This window comes from Micrasema longulum, unplaced genomic scaffold (genome assembly GCF_059751315.1).
Source record: "Micrasema longulum isolate JH-2025_06_02 unplaced genomic scaffold, ASM5975131v1 h1tg001578l, whole genome shotgun sequence".
Classification (NCBI taxonomy): Eukaryota; Metazoa; Arthropoda; class Insecta; order Trichoptera; family Brachycentridae; genus Micrasema; species Micrasema longulum.
This window is the reverse complement of record NW_028278761.1, coordinates 6,012-25,959: the sequence shown is the minus strand read 5'-3', so window position 1 is coordinate 25,959 and position 19,948 is coordinate 6,012. Positions and strand designations below refer to the sequence as shown.

The window sequence follows — 19,948 nt, the reverse complement described above, 5'->3', positions numbered from 1 at the left end:
CAAATTTGGTCAAACTCGGCGACTCGGACACAATAATTCACTATAATTTCTTTGGCTATGGTGTCATTTTTTAATAGCAATTCAAGTCAAGACTAGGTGAAAATGTAATGCTTGTAACTGAACATATTATTATATATGATTATATTGAACAGTAACCTTTATACCTTTTCTGTCAAAAAAGAGACATAATAATAATTCATTTAGGGCATTGGTTTTCGTATGGCCTTCCACTTATTGTGATACTTTTAAATCTATAGTACCTATTTAGCGAAAATAAAGTTTTAACCAATGCGCAATGGCAAAATGGATTGTGGTCCCGTGGCTAGTGTCGCGGCCTCGCGGATCAAAGGTCCGGAGTTTGCACCCCGCTCTACTACAACTTGGTTCTTATTTTGTAGTAATGAGTTATTTACAATTCGTTGAAAATGGCCCCCAAAATTATTTTGATATTTGCGTAAATCACAAAAACACAAAAATTTATTTAAAAAAAAGGAGCCACTATGTATGATTAGGTATTTCTAGGGTAAAAAATTATAAAAAACATTTACATTTTTAGTGATTTTGACTCTATTTTCACGGACTGAAATATCGCAAAAACTTTTACATTACTTTACTTTTACTTAAAATTCATGGTAATTTTAAAAATTCATGATTAGAACTTATTTAGTCTACCTTGTTTTGTAGACTACAGGTTTCATAGCTTTCTCGACATCATTAAACTAGGATTATATTTTTTTCAAAGTTAAACATTTTAAACTTTGGCCCGCGTGGTGTAATGGCTAGGATGCTTGCTTTAGGCACGGAAGTTTTCGGGTTTGAATCTCAGTCAAATCAGAATTAATCTTATTTTTTCTCAAGTTCTTTATTGTAATTCACTACTGAAATAATTAGGACACTTAACCTGTTAGAGTACGAAAAACAATACAAATATTACAGAATTTTTAATTATTTATATGAGGGGGGATTTATAAAAAGGAGAGGTTTTTTAGGTAAAATTTTATTTTGGGTTGATTATTTTGATTTGGGGATTTTTCAATTTATATTGTATAATTAAGATTTTTCTTAATTTCTTACATTTTACTAAAAAAAATATTTTATTATTATTACGTTGTACGAAAAAATATTTTGAAAAAAAATAATAATAATAATTTTCCTGCATTCTAGCTATTCTAAACTTTATGCAATAATCCAAGTGATTTTTCTGTATGTAACATTTTTTTGAATGAGAAAACGGTGTTTTAATTATTTTTATGAGAGTAGTATTTTCTGTTTGTTTCAGTTCAGTTATATTTACAAAATTTGAGCTAAAGAAATACGAATTATTTCATGACAACTGTATTTTTGTATACTGTGCAGAAATAATGAATTTAATTTTATTGTCCACAGTTCTTACCTTCTAAAAATAAATGAAAATGAGTATTTTGTGAGTACTGGCAAGCCCATGTCAAGATAAATTCTATTTTCTTAGGTTGGTGTGCATTAATTTTCCTTTCAAACGCCAGATTACGATAATGGATTTTGATTATTTTACACGATAAATCTGACTATTTTAATGTTAACAGTCAACTGGTGGTGAAGAACAAACAGTTAATATTCTTAATTTGAATAAATATAGTTAAAACTTCTAATATTTAATTTAAGTACAGATATATTTGTTTGTAATTTTCCCGCTTGCGCGTACTTGGTCGCCCTCTAGCGACACAGTTATAAGGTGACAACGTCAACATGGCGGATCGACTTGAATGTGAGTTTTGTTTTTAAGTTTTAAATTATCCGTTTTCCTTTCTCAAATTGAATTTCGTTCGCTTAAAATACGCGCAGAATGATTTTCGGATCTTTCTTTTCATTTTAAAGGTCACCAGTATGTTCCTCAACATAAATTATTTAAACATAAACATCTTTGACATATTCAAAATTTGAAAAAATTCAAATATTATTTTAAACGTCATACTGATACCAGTGTTTTTAACGTTTAAATATGAACGAATACGTATTGGAATGTCAAGCGCAAATCTTAAATTTAAAATTATGTTACGTGTTTGAAATGCTATCTGCATTATGCAACGATTTAACAATGTTTATATTATTTGATCCGCAGACGAGGCCAATTTGAAAAATGGGGCAGTGATGTTCAGCGGTTGCGGCGGTAAAATTAAGGATGAACCTGACGATATGGAGGCAGATGAAGATGACGGAGCTCCGCCAGCTTTCGGTCCAGCGGCCCTGGGACTACATCGAGTGGGCACCACACTCCCTCCTAAACCCACTCCCACGCAGCCACTGCAAAAGTTAAATGCCAGAGGGATGCCTGCAAGAATAAGGAAAAAGAATAAATTGTTTTTTGATGATAATATTGTTAACGCTCCACCTCCTAGAGCATCTCCTAAAAGAGGACCAAAAACTACTCCTGCCAAAACACCAAGTAAATTGTCTTTATCAGCCTCCAAAAAACAGAAATCACCATCCAAGACGCCTCGCATTTTGCGAGTCGTGCAGCAAGACAATGGAACAAGTAAATCTGTACTCAGTTTGTCTCCCGACCGGAAAACTGGTCAGAAAATCGGTATGCGCCTTCGTAATCTGCTAAAGCTACCCAAAGCCCATAAATGGGTTTGTTTTGAACATTTTTACAGTAATATCGATAAAACCCTGTTCGAAGGAGAGAACGATTTTACTATTTGTCTAAGGGAATCTTTTCCTAAACTATCTAGTCGAAATTTAACTCAGGTTCAATGGACTAAAATAAGACGGATTATGGGTAAACCCAGGAGATGTTCTCAAGCTTTTTTTGCCGAAGAAAGAAAAGATTTGGAACGTAAACGCCAAATAATAAGATTCCTTCAACAAAGAAAAAATGGAAATGTGTCCTACAAAGATTTGCCTTCTGAAATACCAATGCAACTCGTCGTGGGAAGTAAAGTTACCGCCAGGCTGCGGAAACCCCAAGATGGACTGTTCACCGGAGTCATCGACGCCGTGGATACTTCCAACAATACTTACAGAATCACCTTCGAGCGGCCCGGTCTCGGAACACACTCCGTGCCGGATTACGAAGTACTGTCCAACGAGCCTCCAGACACTCTGAGTATCGGCAGTATGTTATCCCAGCAGCAGAGACTAAGGCAAGGTAAGTCAGAACACCTTAATCAAGTGCGAACCTATTCTGGAAATTTGACTGACAAGACTTATAATGACCCACTTTTGGGATGTGGTTCTGGCATTCAAAAACCGGATGACGTCACTAATATCGGAGGCTACCCTGTTAAATTCTTAGAACACATTGTAAGGATTACAAAAATTTTAAACGCTAAGAAGAGCAAGATAAAAATGATGCAAGAATTCAACAGTGAAATAGAAAAACGAAAATCATTCGGGGAGAGAATGCCAGTTGACTTTGAACGACGTTATGCGGCAGTTGTTATCGACTTGGATAGAATGAATGCTGATCTTCAGGAGTATTTAAATGAAGTACAAAAGTATTGCCATGAAATATCACCTGGCCTTTGTGAAGACGTGATGTTAGCACCTTCGCATTTAAGAGAAAAGTGTAAGGATGAAGCCACAGAACTTGTTAATAGGAATAACGTAGGATCTGTTAAAAATGAAAAAATTCTCGAATTAATAATCGATTTGACTGCGCTAATGTTACAAGTTAAAAGTCTATCAGATTCAGAGCAAAATGCTTATGAACTAAAGGTACTTCAAGGAACCATGGAGCAAATAAAGTCGAAGCTCCAACCCACTGATCAACACATATTCCAAAATTGTGTTGAAATTCATATGCAACGAATACAAGTTGGTCTAGGTCAGGTAGGGTTGGGAGCGTATATGTCCGCCAATATTTAGCTACAGGTACACCCTTGTTGATTCATATTCTAACAAGACTGCTATTTATTATGCTTTTTCCCCTAAAACGGATATGAATACAGCTTTTGTAACTAAATAAAGATCGTTGCGATACCATTTACCTCAGATTTTAGTAGCCAAAGGCATATCTTCAGTTTTATTGAATTACATATTTTTGTTTCGGGGTTCTTAAATATTGACTTAAGATAAATAATGTGGAATTATTTGGTGTGTAGATTTGTTTAGTATAGTTATTATATTTAAGAATGTAATATTGCTGTACTAGAAAATATTCTTTACATCAATGTGTGTAATTTATATGAATTAATTCAAAATAACCATATTCAAAAGACATGCTCCCTTGAGCATTCAGATTTTTTATTTAAATATTGTATGATGCCTGTTTTGTTTAATTATATTTAATAAAAGAATGGTTGATGCTGTGCACATGATTTGTAATTATGTTGTTTGTATTGTGTAATCCAAGTTAATCTTCAATGTCTCTTAGATAGGAAATGTGTTTGTGGTAAAACTGTAAAATTATGAAATTTGATAATTTAATTTATTCTGAATGGAATATAATTTAAAAACAAAAATTACTATCAGCAGTGTATAATGTGACACCTTGTATCTGATATTTTGGGTTAAACCAATTCTATGTACATATTTTATCCATGAAAAATTGTTTTGAAAATGAACTGTTATTTTTTTAATTCGCATGTTGTATCAAGAAAAACATAACCACTTCATTCAAACAACTCGAGTTTACAATTCAACTCTACATCTATGATATAATTGACTAAGCACTCACAAGGTATCACATTAATATACACTCATATTTAATGAAATGCGTAGTAAATATTATCATGTTAAAATTAGTAAAATATAACCTATAATAATTTTTAAACTATATACTCAAATTATTAAAATTCACAAAAATGTACTTTATTTCTTCTCAGGAAAAGTAGTCTACCTCTAACAATGGTAAATATTTAGAAAATCACACATTATTAACTGATTGTGATATTGTATAAATGCCTATAAATTATTCAGATGTATGTAAAAATATAGAAATGTTAAAAATATTTTTTTATTTTATTTATTATCCACCTCATATAGGGCCTTGATAAATTAATACAAACTTAAGGAAAAAAAAAAACTAATAGAGTACTACGTATACGTCATACATATAAGTAAAGTAGATACTTTAAAATGAACCTAGCCGGACTAAAGGGAGGCATTCGAATCCCCCATAGACCGATTTTAATTCGATTACTCAAGTATTATTAAAGCTATTTGTGCTATATTTTTTGCAATCGTGAAAATAATAGAAAGAAGCGATTTTCTGTTTTTGTTTTTAAATTTTCAAATAGTTGTTTTTTTTAAAAAAATATTAAAACAAAAAAAGATGTAAAAAATACAAGGGTCAATTTCACTTTATGTACATTAGCATTCGGCAAACCAACAAAATTGAATAAAATACAAATGAGTAAAATATGTGAACGTAAAAACATGAATAAATTCATTATTGCAAGATCATAAACACTTCCAACGTTTTATTCTCCTGATGCCACATACAAGTAGGCGCTGGGGTCGTTTGGTCTCCCCGTTCGGATCATGTGTAATTTTTGGATGCTTAGTGAGGAAAGGTTAATAAAGAAAAACAAAATAAAACAAAAACACTCATTCTATCCATGTAATTTTTGGAAGGTAAGTTATCAAACATTGTGTTCTTTTTATTTAGTTAATTCTACGTCTCATTATTTGAGGAAAAGATAATTATTAGAGCTGAACTATGTACATAGTTTTGTAAACCAGCTGTCGTGTACTTCCCTGTACTGGAATAGAAGAGAGAATAATGTATATGTATATATTATAATGTATAAATCTAAAAATGCAGACCAGATGATATTTTACGTATATATTTATTAATGCACAATGAGTTATTTGGGTTATTATGCCGCGACGTTTGCACTCTGCCGAAGTTTCGGATCGCTTTATGGCATTATTTATGCAGATATATGTTATGTACTTAGGCAGAATTAGCAGTTCATAATGGAGTTTTGGTGCTGACCTTGATGTATGCAAGCGAAGTATGGACTTAGAAAAACAGTGATAAAAGTAGACTGGATGCTGTTAAAATGCGATCTCTCAGGCGAATGTGTGTTAAAACTATGTACAATAGATGTACAAATGTCAAGATCGTACATTATGTGAGGCTGAAATTAGCATTATCGAGAAAGGAAACCTCTGCATTGGCTTGGACATGTAGAGCGTACGACCGAGAAAGACATGGCATGATCCAACAAATGTTTTAAGATGGACATGTCAAAAGACACAATAATCGGCGCGCATGCATAAGAAATAGAGGAAGCGAGATCTGTATGCAAAGACTGAGTGATATATGGCATTCTATCCTCTCTGCCTACCCTTACGAGGAAACAGCGTGATGGTTTGTTGTTGTATGTACTTAGGGTTTGTATGTACGTTTTTTGCACCTCAACAGACCAGGAGGCCCAATTACAGTGGTAATAACAGCACAGAACACCCAGGCTTGAGAAAATCACATTAAATTTTTTAGTTCTCACCAAGAATCGAACCCGGAACCTACATTGCATGAGTTAAGTGTCTTAACCACTACACCACGGAGGCCGCCAATTTGTACCGTGTCACAGTTGTTATTTGTCTATAATATGGGAATCAACCAAAATTGTTTTAAAAAAATATTTTCAGGTTTACTTTTTATGTTGTCCCAAGCATGTATGGGGGCTAACGGGGCGGACGTTCCTGCCAGTTCAAACTGAGGATATTGATCAACATAAAATGCATTAAGAGTATTAGATGATTTGTGTGCTTGTGAAGAGATCAATTGATTTAAGTAATAATAAGTATATTTTGGAAAATATTTATATTATGTTCAAACTTATAATACAGATGTAAAAAACTATAGAAATTCAATATGTTGCCTTAGCCTGTGTAAAAGCTAGCCATAAATGCAAACTAAGCATATAATTGGAAAGAGGAGGGTATGGGCCATGCACAGGTACCCCAATGTCTGGTGAGAAGCGAGCGAGACGTTGAGGGAGTGATGATGCAAGTACCTCTACCGCTGTTGTCCCCGAAACAAAGGATATCGTTAACTTAAATTTATAAACTCACTTTTGTTCAGTAGATGGTAAAAACAGTTTTTACTTCAATAGCAATTTTTTTTGTGATATTAAAAAAAAAACACTATTATACAAGTTTTACATCCAGAGATTATTTTATGTCCTAACAGAAAACCCCAAAATATCATATCTGACCATTTGTGGACTTTTACAAGTTAGGGTGATGACATAACATATGAAGATAACAACCATACATCTGTCCAAGATGTCTCCAAGCTAATGGATATTAACATTACTTGAATCGCTGGGATGCAGGAACATTGGCGTACAGCAGCCTAACACCTCAAAATGGTATTCAAACCAATCCGCTGGTATGTCTTGCAGCATTTCTGATTGACAGATTTAAAGAAGGCGAAAATTTGTAACATTTCCCTTACGAAATAAATATCATGTACCATTCAGTGACTGTTTCATGTTAAAATGAATTTAGGTAAGTAGACAATGTCTCGTTTTCATTTCAATCCAATACGCTAAAAGCAAGTAGCTGACATAGAGGTTTCACGCTAAACCAACAGCCATGCGCCCCAATACAGTCCTGCATGATTTTTTGGATCGTCGTTGATCCGTTTCTGTATGCCACTTTATTTATTTTAAGGTAAAAGTTGTTCCAAAAGGCAGAAATAGTTTAGATACCTAGGAAAATAAAATAATATAGTTAGCTCTTAAGTAGCAGGTAGTTTTAGTCTTTATTTTAGTTATAGGTTGGGTTTTTGATGTCTTTTAAGACTATTTTAGTCTTCGACCACGATTTTAGTTGTAAGTTTAGAATAATATTCTGTTTATGTGTCAGATATATGCTGTAGATTTGAAAGCTGTAAAACAACAAAAAGACCTCGGAATAACAATAACATGATTTAAAATGGGAATATCACATATTAAACATAACAAAATCCAATTCAATTATCTACTTGATAAAAAAAGCCTTCTCATATATAACACCGAATATGCTACTAAAAATATAAAAAAACCTGTATCAGACCTACTCTCGAATACGGGTTTCAGGTATGGAATCCTTATTATGTTGAGGATATCAAGTTGTTGGAAAGAGTCCAAAAAAGAGCTATAAAGTTGTCGCCGAGCCTAAAACGGCTTCCATACGTGGAGAGACTAGAAACGCTCGGTCTCACAACTCTGCAAGAACGGCGAGAAAGGGGTGATCTGATAGACATACAAGATACTTAACAGTCACTATAGCTGCCCAAATTTGGATTCCATGTTCAAGCGTAAACAAGATGCTCGTCTTCGAGGCCAGTCTCAGGCTGGAGAAAACGAGATTCAATCTAAATCCATGGAAACATTTCCCGACCAATAGGGTTGTTGATGGTTGATATAAGTTCCCACAAGAGCTGATCTCAATGTGTTAAAAAATGGACTACATTTGTTTCGATAAAGTTAAAGTGCGCTAACAGCCAACTTTCAATAGATTTAAGCATATCAGCTTTAAGCTGCTCGCTTGAAATTAATATAATAAATTTTTTTAATACTACAGCGACTAAGTAATTTTTAACTTCCAAATTTTAAATTTGTCCCATGATTTGTTCGCTCCTGTTAGTATCCAATTTGAAACAGGCTTGGTGGTTTAAAAGATTATCTTTAATATCTTTAGTACTTTTCATACTTTCTACACAATGATGCGAACATCGCCAAGTTTAGAGAGCGATGACATGCTGCTTTTATATTTTTATACACATTTTATTTGTAAATGCGAGCTGCTATTGGGCCATTTTAGGCCAATGAGGTGTGTGTATGTGGTGGGCTGGCAGGCAAGGGCTGGGAGAGTGGGAGTGTAATGGAGGTAGGGGACGTCAATAATATCCTCCCCACCTTGCACATTGTAGACCTGGCTGATTGAATACATAAAAATTTATCACACGAGAAACAGCTAACGTCTTCTAAAAAAAACAATTTACAATTAGTGGCGGGTTGGAATAATACTAAAATTATTATTCTAAACCATATTTGCACCAAATAGTGTGATGGTTCACCTATCACAGTGTATATTTCAGTCATTTACCATGAGTTAAGAGGATCAGTCTTTCACCTTAGAAAACATCCAAGAAACCATTAAATAGTTTGGATGAATCTTTCAAATGAGAATAAATTTATTCAATCAATTATTCTATCCATTCAGTTCAGTTCAGTGCCACACAGTGGCGTTTATTCATAAAACAAAATAGACAAAATCGTGGGTACATTTATATGAAAATTTCATTAATCATATAATACGAGGTCTGTTCAAAAAGTATTGCAAATTGTGTTTTTTCAAAAATTATTTATTTATTCATGAATATCTATTTTGTCCCCTTCAAAGTAATCCTCACCAGATATTATACACTTGTGCCAACGTTTTTCCAATCCTCAAAGCACTTCAAAAAATATTTTTTTGTGATCTTGTTCAGCTTCTCCTTCGATGCCGTCTTTATCTCCTCAATCGTAGCGTAGCGTCGTCCTTTCATGGGCCTCTTCAGTTTCGGGAACAAGAAAAAGTCACAGGGGCCAGATTTGGGAAATAAGGTGGCCGCGGCATTATTAGTGTGTTGTTTTTGGCCAAAAATTCGCCCACAAGCAATGATGTGTGAGCAGGGGCATTATCATGGTGCAAAGCCAATTTTCGTTCTTCCACAAATCCGGGCGTTTCTGGCGGATTGCTTCGTGCAAATTGCGGCAAGAACTCATGATGCACCACGCCCCTGCAATCGAAGAAAACTGTAAGCAAAACCTTAATATTCGACCGAACTTGGTGCTTTTTTCAGTTTTGGTTCGTGCGTCAGCTTCCATTGGTATAATTGAGCTTTGGTTTCCACGTCATAACCATAAACCCATAATTTGTCACCAGTTATGACCCTCTGCAGCAAATTTGGGTCGTCGCTGACAGAGTCCAACAGCTCCTGAGGAATGTTTTTGGTCAAAATTGAGCAATTTTTTGTACGAATTTCGCAGCGACCTGCCTCATGCCTAAAACGTTGGTAAAAATTGAATGGCACAAGCCAATCAATATGTTTAGGTCCTCAGCAACTTCTCTAACGGTGATTCGACGATTGGCCAATACTATTTTATTCACTTTATCAATGTTTTTGTCAGCTCGGGTGTCCGGCACGCTCTTCGTCATTCACATCTTCTCGGCCCTCTGAGAACATTTTGTACCACCAAAAAAACGTTGGTTCGGTCAAAGGTAGCTTCACCAAATGCCACAGTCAACATTCCGAATGCGTCTGCGCACTTAATTTTGTTTTTCATACAAAATTTGAGACAGATTCTTTGATCCATTTTTTGGAATAGGCAAAAATCGAAGACAAGCCAAAACATGTGCAAAAATAGCAGCTGTCAAAAATTAACTAAACATTTAAAATGGCCGAACTCGTCAGCATAAGTTAGAGACATAAGTGCCAACATAACGCCACAAAAAAATAAAATATCGAATATATGTAACCTGCGGAAATTAAAAATTTGCTATACTTTTTGAAAAGACCTCGTATATAGTCAAATAGATTTCTATAGATGTAAACTGCAATCATAGTAAGTAATAAATTGATATATTATGATAAAAATGATTATTTATAGTATAGTGGCATATTATGCAGTTATTTATTAGAATGAATTAGTAGTTGTACTGAGCGAATGAAAATAGTAATCTAATTGAGCCAACATCGCACTAATTTTTTTATTTATTAGAACTAATGAATTCATATAAATGTAAATAGATCAATGGGCACAGATATACTTCATAATAATGCAAATGGAACAACATACTAATTGCTTCAAATTCACACTGAATGAAAATACATAAGTACCATTTATTGGACTTGACCAAAAGAATTCATTTTGATACAAATATGCCAATCAGCGATGGACAAATTGCTGCAATTTCATACAAAACCAATATGCTCAAACTCACTGAATAAATTAATTCAATCACTAATTATTTCAACTTTATGGAAAAAAATATTAGTGAAGATTATCAAGCACTAAAATTAAAATAAAAACACTTTGTTTTTAACCACAAAGCGGTAGTGCTTCAAATAAAAATGTAATGTTATCTATATTTATGTAATTATGTTACATTGGATAAACAGTAATTCGAATAACACTATTGTACATTTATTTTGTTATTTTATATGAATGCTTATATTTTTAAAAACAACATACTTTTGATTTTTCTTTAAATGACAGAATACAGTATGTTGATATAAATACTTATGCAAATACATATTTAAGTAAACATTATGATGTTAAGTTTCCTTATGTCAGCATTTTTATAACATATTTAAAAAATACATCAATCAGAAAAAAAACAATAATAATTTATTTCTTGTATTTTTCCAAGGTCTCCAAAAGTTCATCAGCTTCCTCACCTGTCTTGACTCTTAGTAGGATAGGTACTGGAGGTGGTTTGGCTTCTGGGGTCGGTATTGTGACTAGCATTACATTGTTCTTACCCATTCGTTTGGTGGGAATGGATGCAGAGAGTACCATGTTGATCAACAGATTACCGAGGCTAGTATCAGCTCGCACAATAAGCTGACACTTCTCACTACCGCTGATAGGTTTTAGGTAGAGAGTGCCAACGCCTCTGTCCCCAAACGATCCTTCATTTTTTACAAACACTTTGCATCGTTTTGAATAAACTGAGTCTTCTTCAACTACTGGTGTAAATGTTGTTTTGGGTGGTTCTTCATCTTCTTCATTCTCATCGATAGGTTTGTTCTCGCTTTTTTTCTCACCTTGAGGAATATTGCCAAAAGAGAATGGCTTACCAGAACCGAAAGAGAAGCCGCTTGAAGTGTTGCTATTTACACTCGTTGCAGCTGCGCTTTGCTGCCCGAAAGAGAACATCGGAGCTTTGGAAACAGGCGTCGATGAAAACCCTTGACTGAATAAACTATTAGACGGACTGTTGAACTTACTGATGTCGAGCTTCTCACCAACCTTAGGGGTCTCTGGAATGGATGTTTTAGTCGCCGGGAAGAGAATTGAGCTCGCAGCTGGTTCCTTATTTTGTAGAGTAAAGTTATTGGATGGTTTAGATTCTAAATGTTCATCTTTACTATGAGCTTCTGTTTTATATTTATCTAGATCTTTTAAGTATTTCTTATAATCATCAAAAATAGGTGTTAGAATACAATACGGGTTTTTCTCGATATGCGATTTGATCCACTCGTAGACACTTTGATTCAGATTTTTTAAATTTGCGCAATACTCGTCACTGTGATTAATACTATTTACATTTTTTTCCTCAATTTTCTTGACATCTGATTTTTTAGGGGTTTCTTTCGAAAAGTTTGATGGTTTTACTTCAGCAGTTTTAGTGGGATCATTTTTTCCATTTGAAATATTTGAAAGAAAGCTGAAAGGTGAACTGGAAGAAGAGGAAGGAGTTTTTCCAAATCCACCAAAATTGCTGAATACTCCTTTTACTGGCTGAAATAAAAAAAATAAATAGCTATGGAATGTTATTTTTTTAATGACAGAAAGCATAGAAATATATTCAAGTATCACTGGGGAAAAATAATAAATAAAATGAAATCTCACCTCTTCGTTTGGCGTTAAATTTGAGCGACGTTTGGCTGTTCTTACAACTCGTTTCTGGAGTTCTTCCTGAGAAGCTACGCGAAAAGTTCCAATTTCCTCCGGCTCATCAGTCTGGTCCCAATTATCAGCTGTGAGTTCGTTGCCGGCTAATCTTTTATTGGACATGTTTGCGCTAAAAGATAATAAACATTTGATCAAAACAAACCATCTTTAAGCAAGATGGTAATTAAAAAAATATGTACTTATTTAGGCTATACCTAGGTTAGTCCTGTCAAAATTTACGATAAGGATAAATTTTAGAAATAAACTGATACAATTTTCGATTCAGAATATGATTTCTAAACACAATATAGAAAAAATGTTAACCGCTATTTGCTACTTACAATAAAATAAACTTATTAGCAATCACCACATGTAGCGAGCCGCAAATTGCAAATTTAGCAATTGGAGCCAGAGATCCAGAGATTATCAGTTGGAGCTGCTGAACGCCGACAAATGCGAAACTCATGAAATTTTGACGTTAGTGATGACACAAAACTATAATCTACACAATCGACATTATTGGCAAATACGGTACTTACTTATTTATAATTTTTATTTATATAGCGTGTAGAGACATTTTTTCATTATTAAAAAGAAAATTTAGGTTGATGTTCAAACTTTAATCAAATTACGTAATTGAATAAAAGTAAAATATAATATATACCTACAATGAAATGAAAAATTATAAATGTGATGAAAACAATCAAATGTGAAAAGATAGTAAATTTTCCAAATTGACGAAATAGCTTATAATTCACAACAAATGTAAAGCAAACTAGATATTGATAAATTAATTAATATTATCGTAAACTTTAAAACATGTAAGTACCGAAATGGTCAAAATGGATATTTGGTGTCTTCTGTTAGGAGTTCAAATAATTCTGTACTTGTGTGAAAAACTTATGACGTATATACATACAGTATAATCATTATTTAAAAAGTTCATTTATGGAAAAAAAAATTGCTACCATTTGCTAAGGAAAAAAACGTTTTTACTCTCCCCTGAACAAAAGTACGTTTGAGACTTACAAATATTACAATAATTAAGGCCAACGTTATGTTTTGCACAGTAATTGATAAGTTTTAAAAATCGCATCTTTCGAAATGGAAAAATCAAAATTACAGTACAGTATAACGATTTATTAGACAAATGTGTGTAAAATCAATGCATGATAGGGTTACGAATAATTCATTCAGGCGAGAGTGTAAATCTAAGTCGGGTATAATTGATAAGATTAAAAATGTGTCTCTGAGATGATTTCGTTATGTAGAACAAATAGATGATGAAAGAATAATAAAAGAAGTATATTTGGCGAAAATTAATGGTAACGTGAGACGAGGACGATCAAGGAAGACATGGCATGATCAGATCAACCAAAATCTTAAGTCTGGTCATGTCAAAAGCAGCCGGAACTGAAGGGCATGTATGGAGAGATGTATGGGAAGCTAGAAATGTATGCTAGGATAGACGTGTGTGGCGGTTCATTTTTTTTGCCTACCCTTACGGGGAAACAGCGTGATAGTAGTAGGAGTAACAATATTGATTTTGTTTCAGATTACTGGAATATCTTATTTTTACAAAATTTTTGTGTATTAAGGTATAAAGTTTCTATTTAGCAGAGAACATAAAATAAAACCATATCGACAGAAAAATAATAATTTTATGCCGATAATATATGACGCCCATCGCTAACGCAGCTGTTCAATCTGAAGTTAGTGATGGTACTCTAGCTGTTTATATTCTGCTATATTCATTACAAACGTAGGATACTGTCGCAAAATGACGTATAGTTGAAAAAATATTGCTAATGTTTAGGTTGTCCCGTATTCGAATACGATAACAAAAGAGAAATAGGTTTTTAAAATTATCTACCTTTTATATATTTTTTTAAGTGACTCTATGAGTTTTGTAAGTTATTGTTTGCTTTTAGTAAATCTTTTTCTATAAGTTATTTTCATTGTTACGTATTTTTGATAATTATTTGTGAAGTGTAAGGTGTAAGCACTCATTAATTCTTCATGTACTTTCGAGGTTTGTGGGTGTCGTTTTAGCTCAGTTCGTTTTTTAAATACTGTGTTTAAATTAGTGAAATTAGTTATGGAAGTGTCTAATGAAATAAAAGAAGATATCAGAAAGACGCAGAACGATCTGAAAAATGCGATAAGGGTTCATCAGGTAAGTTTTATCTTGGTTTGCTTGCAGTTTTGTTTCCGGACCTTGATTATTTTTGCTATAAAAAAATATCCTTTATTCAGTTACTTGGCAGTTTTCTAAGTTCTCGGAATATTTTAAAATAGAACTACTTATAACTTTTTATACATATTTTTCACCTGCAGATGTTTGTTACTCGGTTAATCAATTTTCTTTAAACAATTTAACACGTTTTTCATTTTTCCAGGCATGGGTCGCGCGTTTAAAAGAGGACCAAAATGTGAGCATTATATACCACAAATTTGTATTTTATGAGTAATAATAGATTTTGATTATGTACTATCATCTCTTTCTTTTCTTTTCAGAGTGCAACAATCAAAAAGAAAATTAAGGAAGCTGAAAATAATATAATCACGATCGGTCACAATCAGGTTAGTACATTTATACTTAATACAGTAGACTAGATACACAATATACACATACGAAAAGAAAAATACTATTTTTATCCTGACGAAAACTTTTAGTTCAGTTCGTAACATCTTTCTTTGTTCTTACAAAACATTTTCAAACTATCATCATTCGTTTGTTTGAGTTTTATTTGCACGTTATTACCTAATAATTTCGATTTGAATCAAAGAAATGACAAGTATTTGGTGAGATACATCGCAATTCGCCGCTAGATTTGAAGGCGCGTAAACTTAGCATACAAGTACAAACATTTTGATGCAAGGTGGTTATTGATCTCTCAAAACTTGGCTGGGGTAAAAGGTGGAATGGAGTTTCTCCGCAGATTTATCTAGCATTCACCAGCTTTTTTATGTTTATGTAAGATCGAACAATCATTAAAGATTTCGAATTTTTATTGAATATTAGTACATTTAACTTTTCCGCACAAGATGTTATATTTCCTTTAGAATAAATGATTAAATGTTTTATTTTAACATAAGTTAATTAATGGTGCCGAATTCCACACGGAAATGTTAATTAAAAACAATTAGCTTTAAAAACACAGTAAAAAAATGTTGTTTTTTAAATAAGTAATCTAAAATATACTAAATTAACTCGATAAATAATGTTTTATAAGCACTCGCATTTTAATTTACATCTATTGTTACGTAAAAATATATACCATGAAATTATTTGTTTAAATATATTGTCGGCGGGTCTTTTTTTCAAATAATCTCTGTTTATTAAAAATAACACAGATAATTATAAATAATTCGGTCGCGTTGTATTCATGTTTTATTCAAATGGAGTTGTAAAAGCCGCCAATACACAAAAAGGGTTAAAGTTTACGAACTCCGTATTTAGGGTCGGTAAATTGGGTTGCAATTTTCAACGTATTCGTCTGTTTGGCAAATTAGTCAGTGAATGTAGGGTATCCTCATAACGCTGTATTGTAACTTATTATTATAATAATATATTTTATCGCACGCGGCGCTAGTATCGCCACGGTAGTCACGTGACGCGTAATGGCGAAACTTAAAAAAATATTGTAAAGATTTGCTTAAATCTATATACATCTTCTATCTATATATATATATATATATAACGCAATGTTCGAATGATTGTCCTCGATGGACTGAATAACTACCGGACCGATTTACGTTCGGTTTTCAGATAAATGTACATCTTTGCCACGAGAAGGTTTATAGCTCCTAAAATCTTTAATTTATTTAGTACAAAAAAAGTTAGGAGCGTTAATGTTTTTTTCATCCATCACCAGGGTTGCATTCGCCGAGAATGCGTTTACAAAAAAAATGGATGGAGGTTATTTTTGTGTATAAAAAAAGTATGTTTTTGAATGTTTACAGACAACATTAATTTTTTATGGATCCTAATCAGATTATTTCATTGAATTCCTTATAATTTCTACCCATTTATTTCTTTTTACGTAATTTTTGGTTATACTAAAATAATGTTAACTAACATTTAATACATTTTTGAAAATCACATTCCTGACTAATGTGCATCCCTGAGCAGAGTTTGACATTTGCTAAAAGAATTCTTTATATGTTTTGGAATTCAAACATAAACAAGTACTTACGTACCTACTTAATTTCAGTATTTGAAAATGAATTATTTCAAGTTTTGGAATTCAATTATAAACAAGTACCTAGGTTCCTACTTACCAATGAAAAGTTACAACACCTTTTTTACGTTTATCCGAACGGTTTTTACTAAATATTTTTTAGTAAAGTTTTGTAAATATACTTAATTATGTTTAATCTTAAGAATAAACGCGGTCCGACTTTTCTTCATACAAACGTATTCACGTATTTTATCTCTGAATTATGGCACTAGAGAAAGGGTTTTTTTACAAATAACAGCAACAACAAACTATTACGCCGTTTCCCCGTAAGGCTAGGCAAAGAGAATAGAACGCCACATCACTCTACCTTTGCATTCAGATCTCGCTTCCTCTACTTTCATAGATCTTCTCGTGCACGCCGCCGATTATTCCGAATTTTGCCATATACATCTTTAAGTATTTGTTAGATTTGGTCATGCCATGTCTTTCTCGGTCTTCCTCTATTTCTGCATCCATAAACATTCGCATCTTAAATATTTTTAGCCGTTCTTTCGTTGTCCATTCGCTCTACATGTCCAAACGAGCGCAGAGCTCTTTTTTTTACACATTATAGATATTTACCATCGGCGTAATATTATTTCGTTTTTTAAAAAAATAGTTTACTATAGGAACTAGAACCACCCAAACCCGTAAAAAAACACAGTTTTATCTGCTGTCTTTGGGCGCACGGTATACGAATATAACTATTTTTGAAAAACGCAAAACAACGATTCAGGAACAAAATCGGTTCCGTTTTGAGGTGCGGAAAACGGTACAGCGAAACGTCGATTTTGTCTATTCTAACAAAAGGTCTCACATGTAGTTGTCTTTTTCGCACAGTATCGGGGAGGCATCTGCAAGACAGTGACAGGAAAACAATGTTCGAACACCTATTTATCAAAATTCTCTGTCCTCACAATTTATCTAAATGGAAACACAAAAGTAATAATGTATACGTACATATCCAATTTGGACTAAATACAATAATTGGTATTAAATTTTCGATTGTGTTTATTTAATCTATTTAGCAAGAACTCAAATCTAACAATATCGAAGCATTGCCGGGTTCAGCTCGTATAATATAAAAGGCAATGTTCGTATGTGTGTTCTCGATGGACTGAATAACTACTGGACCGATTTACGTGCGGTTTTCAGCGAAATGTAAATCTTTGCCACTCGCATATTTATAGATATGTTTTTCAATTTATTAAGTAGAAAAATGGTTAGGTTAGGTTAGGTTAGGTTAATAAGTTTTTTTTATCCATCACCAGGGTCGCATTCGACGAGAATGCACATAATAAAAAAAATATGAGCAAGAGACATATTGGCATATTAAAATAATTTTTAAAACGAATAAAATTTAAAACAAAAATATATTTAAAAAAATCAAATGGTTGCTTACTTCAGTGGAGAAACGAGAGGGGGGGGGGGAGTCTGATGCGCCGACAACCGCGTGGCCGCGCTCCCCTCATTTCTCCCCTGCAGAAGTAAGCAACCATTTGTTTTTTTTAATGTTTTATTTTTAAAAAAAACTTTGTTCTAAATATATTTTTTAAAATGCTTATGTCTTCTTGCCCATACTGATCATCGTGGTTTCGGATGTGACAGCGTTTAAAGAACCCCTGTATAGGGGTTTTTGTCCGTATGGGCGACTATCAACCGGCGGCGTTAAGACTGAACATGTATTCTGGTAACAATTGACTTTTTAATTTGAATTTTAATACTAACGCATTAAACGTTATTCTTTGCTTGACCGAAATCGTGTTCATCACCGTCAACATAATATTATACCTATTATTATGTACCATGTCATACCACTCATACCACGCATGTCGCCTAATATCGTCGCTGGGCGCTTAATACCTCTAATGTGACGATTTTTCCAAAATACTTTTATTTCATATTCTTATACTTCACTTCGGCCTGGATCGTTCTGTAATTTCTCAAATGTGCTATGTATCACTCAAATTAAAATATTAGAAAAAAACAGACCTCCAATTTTTTGTCTCCCAAAGGTAGGACTGTTATTACTCCAATGTGCACAATCGCGAAAGTCAAAACATGATTATTTACTCCTAGAATTTATACACAGCCTAGCTTCCAATATCAGAAGAAAAATTCAAGCATCTATAAGATATGAAATCGGTTATGGAAAAATATCATCACCCTTTCTACGATGCCCTACCCCACCAAGACTTACTATTAATTGCTATGTAGTAGTTTTATTTAGTACTTTATAAGCTTTTGTGTAAGAACTTTTTTTCGCATCTCTAAATATACCTATGCAACTGTCAAAACGGTTTTTATTTACACAGTTCAAGTAACTTGTAATTAAGGCTTTAACAAAATTAAAGTCACCTTTCATTTTCCTTATCAAATAAACAGAGAAGATGCTAAATTAATTCAAAACGATAAGTTGTCAATACAAATACCTCCAATGTGACATTTTAAATTATATTTCTAAATGTATCTATTCAAATAAAAAAAAATGTTTTTTATAATTTAAAAAATATATTTACATGTTTTTTTAAAGAAATTGGAAGTTTTCCTTCATTTCCTTGCTTAAAAGTCGGTTTTTCACTCTCCTGTATAATTTTAATTTTGTCACAAGGGGGTATTACGCGCCCAGCAACAATATGCATAATACTCCTAATCCTTTATTAAGATTTTGGAAATGCTGAGAGGCTAGGGCGTGGAAAATTTTTTATTCGACATTGTTTTCTTCGCTTCAAAAATTATTTTGTGACTTGCGACATCGTTAGACCACTTGAATTATTACTAGCCAATAGCCACGTACTAGAATTTTTTTACTATGATTTTTCCGATGGTTTATTATTTAAATTTTGATAAGACCAGTACCCTTTATCAGATTATTAGAACTTTATTATCCGTGAATAGTACTTATTTGTATTATGTGTTACACAACATAAAATAATAACTTTAACTCGGGGACATCTTTATTTTAGAGAAGTAAATAAAATACAATTTTTCTTACAATAATACGTACATTTCACTAAAAATAAAATGTTTAATTTATTCAATATTGAATTATTTTTGAGTTTCATAAATATGTGGCACCTACTTAATTAGTATTTTTGTCTTTTTTTATAAGAAAAATAAAATACAGAAAAATATTTTTTG

The 19,948-nt window shown here is 32.9% G+C and overlaps 2 protein-coding genes and 1 long non-coding RNA gene across 4 annotated transcripts; 2 read left to right on the top strand and 1 right to left on the bottom strand.

The window, feature by feature from the left end:
* The first annotated feature begins 1,697 nt into the window (after window positions 1-1,697).
* mip130 (Myb-interacting protein 130) lies at window positions 1,698-4,929 on the top strand. 2 transcript variants are annotated; one of them, XM_088236583.1, is made up of 2 exons: window positions 1,698-1,744; window positions 2,099-4,929. In XM_088236583.1, exons 1-2 carry the CDS (start codon window positions 1,726-1,728, stop codon window positions 3,844-3,846), a joined length of 1,767 nt encoding a protein of 588 aa, XP_088092709.1. In that variant the 5' UTR covers window positions 1,698-1,725; the 3' UTR covers window positions 3,847-4,929. The 2 variants fall into 2 exon arrangements, with proteins under 2 accessions (XP_088092709.1, XP_088092710.1); XM_088236584.1 differs by having other exon boundaries at window positions 1,736-1,854.
* A 4,215-nt stretch (window positions 4,930-9,144) lies between these two features.
* Nup50 (nuclear pore complex protein Nup50) lies at window positions 9,145-13,061 on the bottom strand. The gene is made up of 3 exons (XM_088236581.1): window positions 12,926-13,061; window positions 12,543-12,714; window positions 9,145-12,431 (listed from the first exon to the last, which is right to left on the bottom strand). Exons 1-3 carry the CDS (start codon window positions 13,048-13,050, stop codon window positions 11,316-11,318), a joined length of 1,413 nt encoding a protein of 470 aa, XP_088092707.1. The 5' UTR covers window positions 13,051-13,061; the 3' UTR covers window positions 9,145-11,315.
* A 1,232-nt stretch (window positions 13,062-14,293) lies between these two features.
* On the top strand, window positions 14,294-15,167 carry LOC148274795 (uncharacterized; the record flags this gene model as incomplete). The annotated part of the gene is made up of 3 exons (XR_015824197.1): window positions 14,294-14,760; window positions 14,984-15,016; window positions 15,102-15,167. It is a non-coding gene; the product is annotated as an uncharacterized LOC148274795 (long non-coding RNA).
* Window positions 15,168-19,948: the final 4,781 nt, after the last annotated feature.

What these genes read in the sequence shown, in the direction of transcription:
- Nup50 (XM_088236581.1), bottom strand. Translation starts at nt 13,050, where the DNA reads ATGAGTTTCGCATTTGTCGGCGTTCAGCAGCTCCAACTGATAATCTCT. An exon ending in GCTAATAAGTTTATTTTATT is followed by an intron (nt 12,715 to 12,925) that starts GTAAGTAGCAAA and finishes ATTATCTTTTAG; the next exon opens with CGCAAACATGTCCAATAAAA. An exon ending in ATTTAACGCCAAACGAAGAG is followed by an intron (nt 12,432 to 12,542) that starts GTGAGATTTCAT and finishes TTTTTATTTCAG; the next exon opens with CCAGTAAAAGGAGTATTCAG.